The sequence below is a fragment of the Oncorhynchus kisutch genome, linkage group LG10, assembly GCF_002021735.2.
Source record: "Oncorhynchus kisutch isolate 150728-3 linkage group LG10, Okis_V2, whole genome shotgun sequence".
Classification (NCBI taxonomy): domain Eukaryota; kingdom Metazoa; phylum Chordata; class Actinopteri; order Salmoniformes; family Salmonidae; genus Oncorhynchus; species Oncorhynchus kisutch.
The window spans coordinates 24,932,360-24,951,297 of NC_034183.2; the positions used below are offsets into that span (position 1 = coordinate 24,932,360).

Here is an 18,938-nt window from a genome sequence, read left to right on the forward strand (position 1 = left end):
TCCCTTCTGTCAAACTGGGTTTCTGTAGACCCCTCTTTTATTAAAAAAAGCACACGCACAAAAACATGTGCTTCCACAAAACAGGGCAATTACCTTTCGCCAAGGTAAAGAAAACATATCCACCCCCAGCCACTAAAAAAGGCCTGAGTGAGTACTGAGCAGTGGCTTGGGAGCGGGTGCAGATTGGAAACGCTGGGGCGATTCATTACAGTTTGTCAATGGCCCTATTAAAAGAGAGGAAGCAGGGCTGGCTTTCTGAAATATCTGTATTAATGTGTGCACTGAGCCGTGGGTGTGTGACCTGTGTGCTGTAGCTGGGCAGTGCAGACGAGATTTATTCCTGCCTATGCGGGAACACTGCCATTCTCACACAGCAGGCAATGGGCCACCCTTCCCTCCCCCCACACACACACCGTTAAACTTATGACGAATTCCGTTAGATATTTGTTATGACTCCGATGACTGAGCCATTTGTTATGGGAGGCCGTGCTGGGAAGGGGGAGGGATACAAACCTGTAATAACGCTCCTGCCGTAGAATTTCAATCAGCTGCTGTTGTTCCTGTGTGTGTGTGTGTGTGTTTACTAGTTTAATAACCAAGGCGTGACACTGAGGTGGAGGACAGAGATGAGAATGTGCAGTACACACTGGCCTGTATTGCTCTGATAAAACAGACCCTGGCTTTGGACAGACCAGGAACATAGCTCCAATCTCACGTCTATACTCTACAGTTCAGCCAAACACAGGTAAGGGTACAAAGCTGTGACATTTCTAATCACAACACATATCAAATCCACACAGAATGGCATTGCCACTAACTAGGACGATGCAGCAAACATTTAATAAGCCAAATAGTAAAACACAGTTGACTTACTGGGAGAGAAGAGTTGTTCACAATAAGACACTAGGAGAACGTCAATATTGCCAGTATACAGTACTTAAAGCCACTGCCTGAGGCTTCTGTGCAAGACATAATCCCTTGTTTTAGAGCCTTGAATGAAACTGGATTGAGTCTGTACTGTAAAGAGACCCCTGACATCAGGAACCTATGAAGGATAGCTATACACAGTGCCTTCAGAACATTTTCACTGCATTTCACCTTTCCACATGTCAGTATGTTACAGTTAGAATTTAAAATGGATTCATCTCAAACTTTGTGTCACTGGCCTACATGTAGAATTACGTTTAAAAATTATTTTAAAAAATTTGAAATGTCTTGAGTCAACTCCTTTGTAATAAAAAGCCTAAATAATTTCAGGAGTAAAAATGTGCTTAACAAAGTCACATAATAAGTTGCATAGACTCGCTCTGTGTGCAATAATAGCGTTTAGCATTTTTTAATGACTACCTCATCTCTGTACCCCAGACATACAATTATCTGTGAGGTCCCTCGAGCAGTGAATTTCAAACACAGATTCAACCACAAAGATCAGGGAGGTTTTCCAACGCCTCGCAAAGAAGTCCACCTATTGGTAGATGGGTAAAAATAAAAAGACACTGAATATCCCTTTGAGCATGGCTGTTATTAATGAATTAGACTTTGGATGGTGTATCAATAAACCTAGCCACTAAAGATACAGGTGTCCTTCCTAACTCCATTGCCAGAGAGGAAGGAAACCACTCAGGCATTTCACCATGAAAGCCAACGGTGACTTTAAAATAGTTAGAGTTTAATGGCTGTGATAGGAGAAAACTGAGGATGGATCAACAACATTGAAGTTACTCCACTATACTAACCTAATTGACAGAGTAAAAAGAAGGAAGCCTGTACAGAAAATAAATATTTCAAAACATACATCCTGTTTGCAACAAGGCACTAAAGTAAGACTGCATAAAATGTGGCAAAGAAATTAAACTTTATGTCCTGAATACAAAGCATTATGATTGGGGCAAATCCAATACAACACATTACTGAGTACCACTCTCCATATTTTTAAGCATGGTGGTGGCTGCATCATGTTATGGGTATTTGTCATCGGCAAGGACTAGGGAGTTTTTTTAGGATAAAAAATAAAAGGAATAGAGCTAAGCACAGACAAAATTCTAGAGGAAAACCTGGTTCAGTCTGCTTTCCAACAGACAAGGGAGGCAAATTCACCTGTCAGGAGGACAATAACTTAAAACACAAGGCCAAATATACACTGAGTGTACAAAACATTCTAAACACCTTCCTAATATTGAGTTGCTCCCCCTTTTGCTCTCAGAAGAGCCCCAATTTGTCAGGGTATGGACTCTACAAGGTGTCAAAAGAATTCTACAGGGATGCTGTCCCATGTTGACTCCAATGCTTCCCATAGTTGTGTCAGGTTGGCTGGATGTCTTGATACACATAGGAAACGGTTGAGCGTGAAAAACCCAACAGTGTTACAGTTCTTGACACAGTCAAACCGGTGCGCCTGGAGCCTACTATCATACGCTGATCAAAGGTACTTAAATCGTTCGTCTTGCCCATTCACCCTCTGAATGGCACATATACACAACCCATATCTCAATTGCCTTTAACACGACTCCTCCCCTTCAGCTACACTGATTGAAGTGGATTTAACAAGTGACATCAATAAGGGATCATAGCTTTCCTGGTCAGTCTATGTTATGGGAAGAATAGGTGTCTAATGTTTCGTACACCTGCTTACCAAAACATCATTAAATGTTCCTTAGTGGCCTATTCACAGTTTTGACTTAAATTGTCTTGAAAATCTATGGCGAGACTTGAAAATTGCTGTCTAGCAAAGATCAACAACCAACTTGACAGAGCTTGAAGATTAAAAATAATAATGTGCAAATATTGTACAATCCAGATGTGCAAAGCTATTAGAGACTTACCCAGAGAGACTCACAGCTCCAAATCGCTGCCAAAGATTATTCTTACATGTATTAGGTCAGGGGTGTGAATGAGATATGCATTTCATTTTCAATAAATTTGCTAAAATTTCTAAAAAAATATGTTTTTACTGTCATTATGGGGTAGTGTGTGTAAATTGGTGCTAAAAAAATATTTAATCCATTTTTAAATTAGGTGAAATATGGAATAAGTCAAGGGGTGTAAATGCACACAACAGCTATAGCATAACATGTCTGTGTAATGGTCTGAGAAGGTTTTTCTTGTCTTCACACAACTCAACAAACTGCCATGGTCCCCATTTAAACAAGCACCCACATAGACACTGAACACCCAGGCCACGGGGACACTTAAGCACTTAGCAAAGATGTCATTTCTCCTCACATCAATATCAAATCAATGTGCTTATTTTCTAAGAGGTCGTTCATAAAAAATATATATACTTATGGTATCACAAATCAAACACAGCCCTTGTTGTCGACGTTCACGCTAACCTGCCACTCAGCAGTCAATACAAAATCAAAAAGAGAGTTGTAGTAGAGTAGTCTAATGTAAATGTCTATATTTCACAGTAACAACTACCTAAACTAGTTCCATAGTCTCTCCCAGGCAGTTGCAGTCAACAGTGGAGAAACCCCCCATCTAAGAGACATGACACCAACATTGAGTCACCCCGCCGTTCCTCGGTCCCCTCTGCCCTGTGATGCCTGTCTGTCTGTCCCACATAATGCGTGGCCATGAACTAGTTGTAGCCCAGCCAGATATTTATTACTATTGATCTACCTGGTCCCAGCCAGAGACTTCTGTTCTCTCGGCTCGAGGCTTTGACCTCAATTAAGTTATGAATTTCAATCTGATAGACTGCAAGCGTTTTAGCCCGGCGTGGCCGTGGCCGGGAGTGGATTAATTAGAATCAGCGGTGCTGGGAGTCACCCTCTGCGCCTCATGGATCATGTTGTTTTAATAAAAAGTAAAGAGCCACACACACAGGCATATAGTGACAGGGACAGCCACTGTCACAAAGCACATGCCGAGGACAGGACAGGAGATTCTGTCTGGAGATTTTTTAACAAACACAAACTGAATTTACTCCCTGCCAAAAACAACTGCAGCCTTGTCCACTTCATCGCACTGTGCTCTTCCTCCTGCCTCTTCTCCACCTCCCTCTACCTTTTTGTCTATTTCTCTTCAAACTGTTTCTTTCTGTGATTGTCTTTTGCTTCACCTGCACCTTCGCACCCTTTCTCTGAGATTACATCTGCCCAATTCCAAACCTCCCACATTGTTTACATGTTTCCGCTCTCCAATCAGCCAAACCTAAGTCTTAAATTGTGTTTTTGTTGCTACCTGCAAATCCCATCACAGCCCATTCCCCAGCCGGCCAGCCAGATTGCTGCTTGTTTGTTTGACACAAATTCCCAACAAGGAGGCCAGGATGTCAGCTTTCACCAATGAAAAGTCCTCTCAGGGTCTTATTTACTGTGCACTTAGCAGTGGGTGTAATTGTGGATTATTGGGTCTGGACTCACACAGTGTCCATGGGGAGGGAGAGGAGACAGAGGGAGGCAGGGACTGGGAAGTGTGAGGAGCCCGAAGCAGGGTCATGACCTCAGGGTGGTAGGGGTTGCATAGGTCACAGCCAGGGGGGGGCTGCAGGTGAAACTGGTGCTCTTGTCTGGACAAAGGCCTTGGTCACAGTCTTATGGAGGAAACACTTACTCAATAACACACACACACGGCTGTGAATGTAATTGAAATAAAAATTCCTTTGTAAATGGATTAAGCTGTGCCCCATATAATATCTGAATAATAATCATCATCATGTTTATCTCTCCTCACATAAATGCAATTTTGAGGATATGTTCCTTTATTACAATGCTGTGCACTGTCAGCTCACATGAAATAACTGAGTGACGCTTCTGACTACAAACATGGACCTACTTCACACAAAGCTCCAGTTTTGCCATCCGACCCAGTTTCTGGGGTTAATTTGATAAAGAGCAGTAGAGAAGCAGTGAAATGGTGGTTATGGGCCAGTGTCTGGCATGCCATTCTGGAGATGACAGGTGGCATATCGTTGATCTGGGTATTCATGGCCAGAGCTACCCATTGTAGTCCATTCTGATCCTGGATTAGAATCAAACAGCCCATAATGCAGGTTACCAGGTTCGGACATCCACTGAAACAATCAGTTGATTAATTTCCAACAATTTTCACTGAGCAAATAATATATCTATTTTTTTCATCAACAAATTAAATATAAATCATTTGAATCTTTATTTAACGGCAGTTGGCAGAGGTCACGGCAGATTACCAGGACATCAAATACACAACAAACCTAAAACCCCTCAACACAGACAAAAGAACTGTGAGGAGGTAAAATGGAGAGTTCACACATTCATGTGACCATTTACAATTTCCATTCTGTAGCCCTTTCCACTCACAGCCTGTCATCTCGTAAACTGTATGAAAATGGCAGATTTGGGCACTGATAAACCCCTTAATTGGAATGCAGTGGCTGTACAGTAACATGCTATATATGACGTTAGGCCTCAGGCTCTGAGCTTCACAGTGCTGCATTGGTTTTGACTACCAGCCGTTCTGAACTTGAGCACCGCACGCGACAGGAAGTTAGTTGCCTGAGTGACAATCCGTTTTTTGTTGTCTAAGTAAGTGAGGGATTAAGAGGACTTTATGTATTTTGAAGGATGAGACGTTGAGGATTATAATAAAAAACCTTGTTGATGTCATACAATCAAGCCAAACACAAAAGTCCAAATGTGCACTTTACATTTCCATATCATAAAACTCATGTCATATACAGTGTCAACGTTTATAATCACTATGTTTGATGTACAGTTACAAGATGACATGGCATCATACCTTGGGTTATTCTGAACAGAATGAGCTTGTTTGTCTACTGTAGAGAAAGTGCAGTGCAGCAGAACACCTGAATGCACCCATGACTCCTTTCAATGTGCACCAAAAACCAACAATCTATTTCAGGGGTTGGAATCGGTTCAGGGAACAGAACCAAAAACCGTGACATTTTTCTTCTTCAGGGAACAGAAACAAAAGTGATCTATACTGTTCTAGAACATAACCATTGTTTTAAAAGCATGGTTATAGATATTTTACATTACAGGCATTTATTTCTAGTCCAACAACAAAACGCAACATAGCACCTATACCAAGCCCTCTGTCACTCAGCAACCTTTTCCATTGTCTGCCTGCAAGCTGAAAATCTTTGCCTGTGTAGGCTACCTCCCCCTCCCCCCTAGGATACTAGATTGGGAGAGAGATTTTCGATTAACTTTTTTCAATACTAGTTAAGGATACTATAGGCCTAGTTATCACGTTTCATGTTGGATTTATTAAGTACAAAGACGTGTTTTTAATTGTGGTGCCTCTGTGCACACACAAGCTTGTTAGCTAGCTCAAACGTGTTAGCTAGCTAGCTCAAAGGACATTCAAAGTTCCTCCATAGAATCATGCATGTCGTAACAAGATGCCCATGCTTCAAGCCTCTCTCCCCACCGACACAATTTCAGTTGCATCTTGCACCATGGGCTACACTTATCTGTCATCATGCATGTAAACAACTAGCTTACCTGCCCGAGCCACACTGACTGGTAAAGTCATTCAAATGAGCTAAAGGTTTTAAAAAAAACAGTTGATTTTACAGGTAAAAAAAAAAAGGAACAATATCAACCGGTAATTTTGGAGGTTCGAACTGGTTCAGAAATGTATTTTGCTGGTCGGAACAGTGGAACGAAACAACAAAAAATGGTTATGTTCAGAACGAAACGATTGGGAAATTATTTTGGTTACAACCCCTGATCCGGTTTACCTAAATTGCATTTTGAAAGCTTAACACTGTAATATCGTATTTTATAACCTAGCAAGTCATGTTGGCAATAGAACAAGCTTCCAGATGATTCCCACCTGACCCCGAATGTGATTTATAATGGACTGCTTTTCGATTGCGTAATGAACAACAGTAATTGTGTGAAGGTGGGGATAGAGGGTTGTGTTGTAAACAAAACAATTATAAGTGTCCTTGCTCTAGTTCCTCAACGGCACATCTAGGATAGCTACAACAAAAAAACACCTTATAGTTGAATACTTCTTTGAGTCATAAAAGTAGATTGAAATTTGTGCACACTTTGGAGTGGTGTGTGGCCACTTGGAGAGACCAGTTAGACCTCTCAATCAAACCTTAGTACTTTTTGTTACTGAATGTATCCAGAGTATTTTCAGATGTTGTATCCAGTCTTGTGTCAGGTGAACTGTTGTGTCCTCACCTTTGGTCTAATAATTTTGCATAGACATTTTAGTCATTCAGCCAACAGTCTTCATCAGAGCGACTTAAGCCATGTTCAGTTTGAAATGACTCAAATCCAATTTTTGGCATATCCGATTTGAATCTGTTCTTTTTCCTGTAGTATGAACAGCCAAATTCCGTCACACGGAATCGGATATTTCAAGCCACATTCCAAGCCACCTTCGTGAATTAATTCCTGGCCATGCGACTTGTGTCTTTGCAGTAAAATTTGATTGATTTGCCCTCAAGTGGTTTTTGGACTATTAATTGGGCATATCTTGTTGCTTAGTCACTTTAACCATATCAACATGTACATACTACCTCAATCAACCTGACTAACCGGTGTCTGTATGTAGCCTCGTAACTGTTATTCTTCACTGTTGTTTTATTTCTTTACTTACCCATTGTTCACCTAACACCTTTTTTGCACTATTGGTTAGAGCCTGTAAGTAAGATTTTCACTGTAAGGTCTACACCTGCTTGTATTCGGCGCATGTGACAAATAAACTTTGATATGATAGATACTCTGTTGACAGTTTGACAATAACATGTGGTAGCTAACTATCTTGTTAATAGTTTACAAACAAATTAGCGAATGTGCTAGAAAGCAAAATAGCTACCAAGCTAGCTAGGTAGTTGACTGCTGTGGCTAGCCCAAAAAATAACTTATTTTGAAAGTTGCATCATCTTATCCTTGAGGTGTTAAAAGTGTTCTTACACTATGATTTTGAACATTCAAGGCAACTGGGAAATATCCATGGCAGGTATTGTTGTCACCTCAGCATGCTACATAACTTCTGAGTGATAGGAAGCACGAGCACCACCAATCAGCCTACACCACTGTGCAAACACCCATCCTTACTATGACAACTAGCGTAGCCATGTCAGCAAATGACTGCTGTCTGAACACACCAATCCAATTTGGTCACTTGTAACTTGCTGTTTGGACAGTCAGTATTAGAAAACAAAACTGAGCATTAAAACCTGCAGTGTGAACAAGGCTTTACAGGAGCAATTAGGGTTAAGCTTGTTCATGGACATATTTCAGTTACTGGCCCAATGCTCTAACCGCCAGGCTACCTGCTGCCCATTTTCCAATACTGTTAAAACCGTTCCCTTTCAATTGTTACCATTGTTATGCATATGCTTTTCCTATTTTATCTGGAAAAAAAACATTTCAATTTAACTCTATCCTTGTACAGTAGGCCAATTCCCCTGAGTCTAAAAGGTTTAAAAGCATAGCATCTAAGGCATTTAGTCTAGTTCAGCACAGCCAGAAAGTGACTGAAAACAGCAAACTAATAGAATCTAATGAGAAGTAGCAGGCTTCATAGCTCTATCAATTCCCAGTTCTGTGGGGTTTACATTGTATAATAACTATGCAGAGACCGTTGCATGATTTAGCTAGACGTATTTCCTTTCGGACACCCATGCCCTCCCTCAGGCAGCTGACTGGGTACCGCAAAACATAGGCAGAGAAGGAGATGGGCCGTAGGGGTTTCCGATGACCCGAGGGACTGCCGAGTGACCTCTCACACTAGGCCTTAACGACAACTGTCTGCCATTCAACTGCAGTTACTGGTACCTACACGCAGAAATAGTACATGCATGTGTATAGCTATATTGTACACACTCTCCTGGAGCAAGTATCTGAAATTAATCTGAGATGCCAGAGATGTACAGGGATTAGATTTGACCACCTTCAACCACTTATTACAAATGGAGTTTTTGCTGTTACTGTAACTACTGCTACGGTTGATAAATGTAGGCTAAATACAGTACATGGGGGGCTTTAGAGAGAGGCTTCACTTCTCTGTAATTACAACGCAGAATTGAACATGCCTCCAAATAAGTAGTCATTGTTTCTTGTTAAACCATGACCATAGTAACTGCTAGGCAGACCAAGATGATGATAAGCCAGCGCTCTGGTTTTCATCCACACCAAAAAGGTTCAGGGCCACAAAAAGAAAGTAATTTGTAAGTGTTCTGATTATATGGGTTGTATAATGCAAACAATTTACCTGATTACTCCCAATTGATTTGTTTTACTGTGGGGTGGTAAAGCCCCTGGCTCCACAACTGTATGCACAACAGCATTCATTTCCCGATGCATCACTCAGCCAGCTTAAGACAAAGCCAAAGCTCCCTGCCTGCCTCTAAACCGGAATGGTGTTCAGGGTTTTTCTCCACAGCCAGGTCACTAAGCAAAGTATACCTGCTTACTGTGTCGGATAAACCCAATGGGATTTGTCGATATCACAAAACGAATTAAAGTAGACCTGCTCAGAGGGATCGAGGGATAGGAAGTGTGTCACTGGGCCTATAGCCTACTCTCATCAGCCACAGGTAGTGAGCCTCCACAGATACAGAGGATTGGCTATGTGGTGTGTTAGTGATGTAGACTGTAGGTGTGTTTAGGATGTGTGCTTGGCTGTTGAAGGCTAGTGAGTGACAGAGAATTCTGTGTCATGCGCCTTTTAACACAATTGTGAATCTCACAGAAATCTTTAAAGCCCCTAAAATATCTGTCCCTGTGACATCTGCGTCGAGTGCCACTTGACCCCTAACCCCAGTTTTTTGGTGTGTGTGCAGTGCTCAACATTAACGCGTGTACTCTTCTCCGGGATAAGTATTCAAAAAATAGTAGGACAAGAAGAATATAGATTTAAGTTGTCTGAACGGACAAGATCAAATAAAAAATAATAATTCACAATATCATACAAATAGTCTGATCAGAATTTGATCAGAGGCCAACATTGGAATAATATTCAAATCTATTTTTTGTTTAAACCAATAAAAAAGCCTACATGTCAAAGTGTAGGTGATATGCATATTGGCTACAGCCTCATGTCCAAACTGACGCTGACATGAGGGAGGTGCCAGAAAAAGTAGCCAAACTTGGAGACTTTTAATTAGTTACATAAATATAGGCTAAACGGTTGATGCATCTTTAGATCTCCCCTCTTTCTACATTTCTAACAGATATTTTAATCTGTCATATCAAACACACGTGCAATTATTTGGTTGTAATTGTAATGTTGCAATATTTTATAGGCTACCAAGGGTGGCCAACCATCCTCCAGGACAGGCTTGAATATGCAAAGAAGCCAATAGGCAGAACGTTGTCTACATTTTTGTCTGATTCTCTATGGTAAAGAAGATGGTAATGCATTTTATTTTGTAAAGTGGTTCCTTGCATCATGTAATGAAGTTTTAAAAAATGGGGGGGGGGGGGGGGGGGGGGGGACTTGAACTTTTGGAAAAGTACAAATAAAATATATACATATAAAAACTGTCCTACTTGGACTGTGGCTAAAAAAGTGAATGTCAAACCCTGGTGTGTGTGTGTGTGTGTGTGTGTGTGAGAGACTCACCTGGCTGTTGATATCAGCGCTGTTCTGCAGTAACACAGACACCAGGTATTTGTGTCCTCTGTCACAGGCCCAGTGCAGCAAATTCCTGCCCTGAAACACATAAAAGGTGTGCCTCATTACTCCTGCATAAACAGATTCTACCATCTACCATACATGATCAGGTACTTCAAGGTACAACAGGTATTGTTTCCCATCACTACAGTAGCAGCTAATGAGTTGGAGTCAAGATACTGAATCAAATATGTGAATCATTTTTTTAGGTAAAACGCTCAAAGTAAATGTCAGTACTTGTTTACACACCGAAACACTATCTATTGTAAATAAGATCTCTTGATCAACAATACTTTTTCTCACGAGGTAAACAAAAATCTGGCGCTACCGGTAGGTACTTAGTAAGGTTGCCTAGTCTAATGAGTGGACTACAGCTGTTATGGATAGTGACAGTGTGTGTGCGGCTGACCACACACATATGCAAATGCAGTGAGGGGACCTGCTGGAGCGTTCAGTAACATGGATGGAGGCCCCAACCCCTCTTCACCTCTAATAGAACCATCTATTCTTTTCTGTTATGCACTGGCTCCACAAAGTTACCTTCCCAATAGACTTCTCCCCTTCAGAAACAATTAATTATGCAGTACAATTTATAACTCAAGAGCCTTCAGATCCCAACTATATAACGAGGTGGTGACAGGATGAGCTCTGCCCCATCTCCTTGCCAACAGGAGGGGTGTGTATGTGTGTAAAGGGTTGGGTCAGGGCTCATCCAGGAGCTCAGGGACAAATTTCAGAGGGCCGGCAGAGTCCTTAAGAATTGATAGATGGGATGCTGCGGACAAAACGAGAGCACCCCCTTGATCAGTCATCACACCCTGTCCCCCTCCCCCTCCTTAGCTCCAATCACCTCATTCTGATACAACTGCCACAGGGAGCTCATTTTTCAGGTTGGCCAATTAGATCAAGCAAACTCCCTAAGTCCTATTCTATTGCTCAAATTCTATTGATCACCACGGCTGCATGTTAAAATGGATATTTATGAGAGAGGCCGCAGCCTAAATACTGCTGTGCTTTCTCTCGGTTTTTGATGTGCCCCTTTGATCGTTTGTCACATTTCCATCACTACGCCGTCTCTGCCCTTTTCTTCTAATACGTTAATTCCACTTTGGAACGTTCTGTATATACTCTCAAGAGAACTATGTTTTGGGAACTAGTGAAGTTCACTATAACCTCTCTACTGAATTGGTCTTCTCAGACTAAGACAGCGCACTCATAAATACACCATTGGGATGTCTGGTTGGATAAAAAACAACATTTTCACGAGGAAAAATAATACTTTGAAATAACCATTTGTCGTAAGGACGAACATAACTTCACAGTAGCCCTCTCGTTTGTCTGGGAGAACAACAAAAGAAGGAAACGCCACTGGAAATCATCCATCAGGAAGCAGCGCTGGCGGCACTTTCTGTCATAGAAGGTTAAGCTACCTCCCTGTCAGAGTGTTGTGGGGGATTAGCCAATGACAGGCTCTTTGACTCGCACCCACGGTAACACACAACAGACGCGTCTGAAAGGGGCTGAAAGGGCGCTCTCCTCAGCCGCTGCCTGCTCCTCAGTCTCAGTGGGAGGGGACCTGTCAGCTCAATTGCCTCTAATTGAATGGGGTGGGACTTTGTTCCAGAAAGGGATAGAGAGAGAAAGAGGAGTTCCTTGGGTGGTATTACAACATGAAATCCCTCCCTCCATTGTTGGGGTACATGGTGGTTAGTGGTGGTTGTGTGGTCTCTCAGTGGCATGTGGGGACCTGTGTGAACACTTCACCCATAGAGCGTCTACTGGGGCAGACGCTCGTACACTATACAACTGCACAGCAGGAATAGGCAAATACACAAAATCTCATGATTATTCAGAGAGTGAAGGAGACAGCTTCATGAGGGCTGAGGGGGATTCGATTAGTGAACTCTGATAGGACTGTATTCATACTCTCCAGTATATTAGTCACAGTATTGTCTAGAATCAGTGCCCTGTCTTCAGCTCTGGGTAGTGTAAAAGAGATAGGGTATAGTGTCTGAGTGCAGTATAACAGCCCTCTCCAAACAGACCTCCCAACTGACTAAGAATAGTGGGAAGCAGCCAGAGTACTGTAAAACACCAGTCGGTTCCTGTGTGTGTGAAGTGAACACACACATATACACCCATAAACCAACGTTTGTCAAGCTTCTGCATGGGCCATGACTCACAGCATTTGTGATTGATCCCATGCTCATGGCTGGTGTATGTGGATGATGTATACCTGCAGTGTGGCCCCCAGGCCCCCGTCTCCCCAACAGTAATGAGGCAGCCTCAATGAGTCATAAAAACTGAGGCGGGCGGCTGGACACCCTGATCTATTCTCCCCCATCATTAGGATTATTTCCCCATTCGCCCCACGCCTGCACTGTACATTACAGCTAATGCCTTTGGCCTCTGAAGGGGAGTCAAGGAACCAGCCACCCCAGGGGTCAGAGGCCACCACCCAGCTCATATCACCCTGAATTAAAGTGCCAATATCCCCAACTGGTGAAAACATCAAACAGAACATTCTGAGTCACTAATACTGAGGGCTTTGGTTATCAGTGGAAACAAGAGTAATTTATACAGTCTCTAGATTACTAGCGGGACATTCAATTGTAGGCACATTCCAATTAGTGGGATAGTCACCACTGCAAGTAGCGAACACAGGCTCCTTGGTAGATCAAAACCTGAATGATTTAAATAGCTAAATATGAATCTATACTTCAAAGAACAGTCAGTCAGTGGCTGTTACTGTTGACTCCAGAATGTAGTTTACCCTTTCAAACTGACCAAACTGACCATGCCGCTGCTTTATAGTTTCAAATCAAATGTATTTATATAACCCTTCGTACATCAGCTGATGTAAGTGAGATATACCTACATTTCACTCATCCACACTCACCAAATCCTCCAAAAACATCTGCAAAGAGAGAATATGGTGGGATATGTTCATCTATTTAAATCAGACACGGCTGTCTGTCTCTCCATGAATGGATACCAGAGACATTCCCTTCCTATCTCTCTCAGCTGGTGGCCTATCTGAGATGGACCCATAGAGATAGATAGAGGACTCTAGTGCCAAAAAGCTAGTTTTAGCATGGGCAGGTATTTTGAAGTAGTCAACTGGGTGGGACTTCCTATGGGTGAAGGAAGGATCACATGATTCCATCTGGGTCACCAGGAGGGATCAGACAATTAATTATACCGGAGAGGAAACATTCCATAACCGCAGGTGACAGTCAATCGCCAACCTTGACTTTATACCTGTTCAAACAACACACTCCAGGTGGCAGTGTGCACCCTTTCAGTTTGTTTATCAACTCATAGAAGTAGTAGAAGAAAATGTACTACTTCAAAATGGAGATGGCCTCAATGGCACTGCCCATGCACTCACAGACAACATTTATCTAAGTCTATGGATGGACCACATCAGGGGCTGTGGATGGAACTTCACTACTGCCCTCTGCTGGTCAGACCGGAGACCTGCAGCCCACTGGTAAACAACGCTGGAGTGAGCACACACAGACCTGCACCATCTGGCCTGGCTACTCATACACCAACTGGATCCTTATTTGAAGAATTGCTGTGATGAGAGGGACTAAGCCATTTGCCCTCTGTGTTAAACGAATAAAGCAGATGAATAGATTTGAGGTCAAAGTGAAAAACATCTAATGATCTTAACGCCTTAAGCTTCTCCCTTAGATCGGAGATATATTAGAGTGAAGAGTTCCCATGGACTAATAGTCAATTTGAGGCCAAACACAATGGAGTTACGGGGGAATATTGTCCCAGATTGCAAATGAGCTGGTTTTACCGTTGGAATTAATAACATGTATTGTTTAACAAGAGGGCTCTTTGAAGATAGGATGCCACTTACCTCCTCATCTTTTGCGTTGACATCCACTTCCTTGGAACTGATAGCTGTGGTAATGTGTTCTATGTTGTTCTCTCTGCAGTAGTCAAAGATGTTCTTGTCTTCTTCCCTGTGAGGGGATAGGAAGAGAGGAAGCATCAGTCAATGTACCAGTGCATGGAAGTGAAGGAACTGTCTGGCATCAGATGAGAAGAGACATCTGTTCATCTGGGAATTCTCCATCTCAGCAAAAACAATCAACACCAATAACAACACCACCATACACGCCTCATACAAATCTAGATTGGAATAGAATGAGATTCATTAATAATCATAGTGAAATTAAAATGTATTTCTCTGTCATTAACAAATCTTGATATGAATACACATCCCACTATATTCTATAAGTGTGGATGAGGTTAACACCACTGGAAATAGTACCCCCCCCCCCCCCCACACACACACACCACGCACGCTATGACAGGGTGGGTGGGATAAACATAACATTCCCTCCTACTCATCCCTGGTGAGTCATCCCTGGGGAGGCAGCACGGTACGCCACACTAGCTCTAATTATTCCCCCCCTTAATCACCTCCTGGCATTAGGGCCACGCCAGGCAGGGCTGTTGGGGTGGGGGGCGCACAGGGACAGAGGGGAAGGGGCTATATCTCATTTAGAACTTTACGCCTTCCCTCTCTTACCCAGGGCTCCTGATTAATTGCATTTAGTGGGACATTGTCTGACAGAGAGCAACCCAGTCCCAGCCCCAGCGGAGGACAGGACAGGCTGGCAGGGCCCCTCACCACCAAGTTGTGGAGGATTACAGTATTCCTTAACAGCGGTTAGCGGGGCTAAGAGCTACCTAACTGGAGGGGAATTGAGAAATGATTAGGATACAGTGCAACAGTGGTTCTGCTTAGTGTTCGGCAGGATCTGAATAAGAGGTACCCTCGGTTAGGATCTACGTATCCGCAAAGAATTAGAGGATACGCAGATCCTAACTGAGGGTGTCAGAACCTCAAAATGGAGCCTAAAATAGCAACCGTGTTAAACAGAGCACTGTAGAGCCCTCTCTCCCTTTGTTCCCGATGCCTCAATCACAAGTTGATTTATAAACAGCTCATTCCGGTTGAACAGAATAAGGTTACATGTGAGGGCACATTCATTTACATGCTCATGAGAATCATGTTTATTCATAAGTGGGGGGCTGGCCCCTCCCACTCCTCTGGTGATCGCCACGCTGACCCCGAGTGTCCCTGCCACGTGGGCACCATCCGTCTCCCAAGGCAACTAATCAATGGCGGAGCTCATCAGTCAGGCTGGGCTGGCCGGCGAGGGTTTAGCCTCATGGCGGCCGGCCGCCTGACAGCACGCACGCGATTAATGGTGCCCTGATAAATGACCCGCCGCATGGCATGCTGGGAAGGTCACAGGCTACTCTGTCATCCCCACAGCCTGGTTAACCACAGCTGACTACCAGCCAGGGGGAGGGAGGGAGGGGCAGGAGAGAGAGAGACCCTGATGTGTGTGAGTGGCCTAAGTGTATGGCAGTGTACGTGCAACTGTGATATAATTTGCATGTTGTAACTACTGTGTAACTAATCAGTCACTGTAAAATGTGGATTTGGTGTCATGACCCATAAACACCACCCTGCATCCAGAACACCACCCTGCAAGAGTAAAACCCACATCACCCTCATACCTAGCCCAGCTTACCGACACACACACACCAGCCTCATAAAACACACAGTTCTGCTACGGAACCCAGTCCAGCATACTGACAGATATCCCCCTCATCCATCAGCCTGCATGCCAGCCCTTCAGTAGAACACTCATCTCCCAACACAGCCAGGCGGCTACTGATGACTTCAACAGCTCCACCATCAATCACACACATTCTTATAGGGAGGTCACCCGCACACACTACAACAAAGAGCTATGAGTGGCAATGAGAGAACACACACTTGCTGTGACTTTCCAGCCAAGTGGTCTAGAATGTCAGCTAACCATAAGTCTGATGTTCATCAGAGCCTTTTACAAAAGTGTAGCTCACACAAATCTATTCCATCACAAACAGCAGATTTCACCATCTGAGGGATATCACCAATCAATCCTGCTTTTATCAATACACATTCCACACATAGCTACCCGATCCAGAGCAGAAAATGAGCAAAGACGATGCAATTAACTCAGTAACAAGCCCTTGCTTGAGGAGGCAGACTATTTAATATGGAGTGGGTCTTCCTGTACTGAGGGGGGAAAATTGGATATTCAGTGAACCATTGAGTGTAACAGTTTGGAGCGGGACACGCCCGAGGTAGACCTCGCCGAAGGGGAATGTTAATGACTTCCTGTCCCTACGGGGCATCCCCATTGGCTATCACCAAGAGGGTCGTCGCCAGGGGAGTCCGTGCCACGTGGCAGCGTTCTATACCCAATGCTCTCTCATTTGAACATGTTATCGAAAAAGTAATTAAAGGCAGGCATTTTCAGGCCACCTCTCCTCAGCGCATGCATACTAATGAGGATAATTTAGGGGAAAACCTACTGGTTTCAGCTGTCATTTTCATTTCCAAAAGAGCCTTTTTTCCCAGAAACGAAGTGGTGTGTATGCTTGATCAAGCTTCTGAGGGTTCCCATAAGGCAAGTGAATATAATTAACATAAAATCAGGACTGTCTCATGTTCCCAAAACAGTTTACAGCAGCGTTTCACAAACTCTGTCCTCGGGACCTCAGGGGGCGCACGTTTTGGTTTTTGCCCTAACACTACACAGCTGATGCAAATGACCAAAGCTTGCAAATGAGTTCATTTGGATCAACTGTGTAGTGCTAGGACAAAAACCAGAGGACCGAGTTCATGAAACCCTGGTTTACAATCTGCAGAAGAACTTCTAACACTCAGAGCTCAGTGCAGAGGAAGCTTGTCTCTGATATAGGACAGACAGAAACTGTGACGTACCTGATCATCTCTTCTTGGTAGAGGGAACTGACTGTTGGACCTCCAAATCCTGTCCTACGCTCTCTTCTCTCCTGGAACAAGAAGCAAAACATTCAATCCTGACATTCATTCAAAAGCATAATTATGGTTCCATAACACTCCCCTCTTGTAATAACAGTGAGTCTGTAGTGGTGTGTGCCACACTACTGTGATCTAAGGACAGGTCAGTATTCCCCTGACTAGTTATCCAGTGAACAATGTTCTCCCCACCTAAAACAAGCCAACGGTGCCATAAAAAGGAAAAACAAGAGCCACTGGGAGAATGAGTGTCCTTATTCACAGACAACAATAGGTTCACCTCGTCATGATTCTCTCACACGTTGTTTAGAGGCGACTCCAAAACATGGGTGAAAAACCACATGCATAAAGTCTTTTGAGGAGTATATTTTAACTGTTCAAAATTATTTCAGCAATTTGATTTGTTTTGCATTTTCTGAACCGCTAATACATGCTGTCATGGCAAACATGGATACAACCGTTTTTTTAGGTCCTCAGTCTAGCCCATGTTCTATAATCTCTTTCACAATGACTCACACAAGACAACAAACAAATTAGATTTAATTTCCGAGGGGATCGTGGGCAGAAAACAAAAAAAATAACGGCACATGCACTTTTCCGAGTGCAATTCCCTTCTAAACTCAGAATATTCGCTAATGCACTTCCTTTTCTAATGTAAAGATAGTGCAACCAACAATACAAATAGGAGAGAGGTCAAGAACTGACTATTGTTTCTGCTGCCTTTATCCCCATCCAGCCTCTCCTAAATCTGTTTGTCTGGACCCTGGTAAGAATAGACTCCCTGTGCTTTGTTAACACTAATACAATCACATCCTTTTCAGAGGGGCATTTGTGCATTTGCCTTCCCCTGGCATTGTGCCAAGCTAGGGGCCATGTCAGCATGTATTGGCCCCGATGGCAGCGCCAGAGAAAAGGATGTGTCAGATTGGTCTGCAGGCCACTGATGCCTGCTGACACTCATATTGTGGAGGGGACAGAAGGGAAAGGAGAGAGGCGGGTGGAAGGCACTAACTCAAACAGGACCGGTGACAGGCTTTTATGTCACACCGCTAAACATCACTCTAAATCTCTCCTTTGGGGATGGAGGTTAGCGAAGGGGAAATTTCTTTGTGCTGAATTTTCATTCGAGAAGAAAAGTGCATTTGGGTTTGTCTGATGTTGGTACTTTCCTCAGCAATGTTGAATAGAGGTGAGAATAGAACAAACATACATACATTTTCCCTGCATCCATTTTATCAAACCATACCCATGCTGGAAAGGACACAATGAGGGACTGGTCTATTGATAGTACTGTATCCAAAAATGTTGTGTTTCATTCAGCCTCTTTGCAGCCCCCCCTCCCCATCGTTTCACTCCAGGCAGGGTGTCTTTGTCAGCTGTGACAGTGTGCTTGGTCCCAGTTGGCAGGCCTGTTACTGTAATGGGGTAGAACTTAGTGAGTGAAGGATTCCATTGCCCTACTCCCTGAGAAAACAGGCCCATG

The 18,938-nt window shown here is 43.3% G+C and overlaps 1 protein-coding gene across 1 annotated transcript in view; it reads right to left on the bottom strand.

The window, feature by feature from the left end:
• Nucleotides 1-18,938, bottom strand: part of LOC109897952 (acyl-CoA-binding domain-containing protein 6) — a 33,771-nt gene that overhangs the window by 10,615 nt on the left and 4,218 nt on the right. Inside the window, exons 4-6 of the mRNA XM_020492640.2 lie at nucleotides 17,399-17,469; nucleotides 14,462-14,567; nucleotides 10,537-10,626 (exon numbers count right to left, since the gene is read on the bottom strand). Of these exons, the coding sequence (XP_020348229.1) occupies nucleotides 10,537-10,626; nucleotides 14,462-14,567; nucleotides 17,399-17,469 (267 nt within the window). The remainder of the gene's footprint in view (nucleotides 1-10,536; nucleotides 10,627-14,461; nucleotides 14,568-17,398; nucleotides 17,470-18,938) is intronic.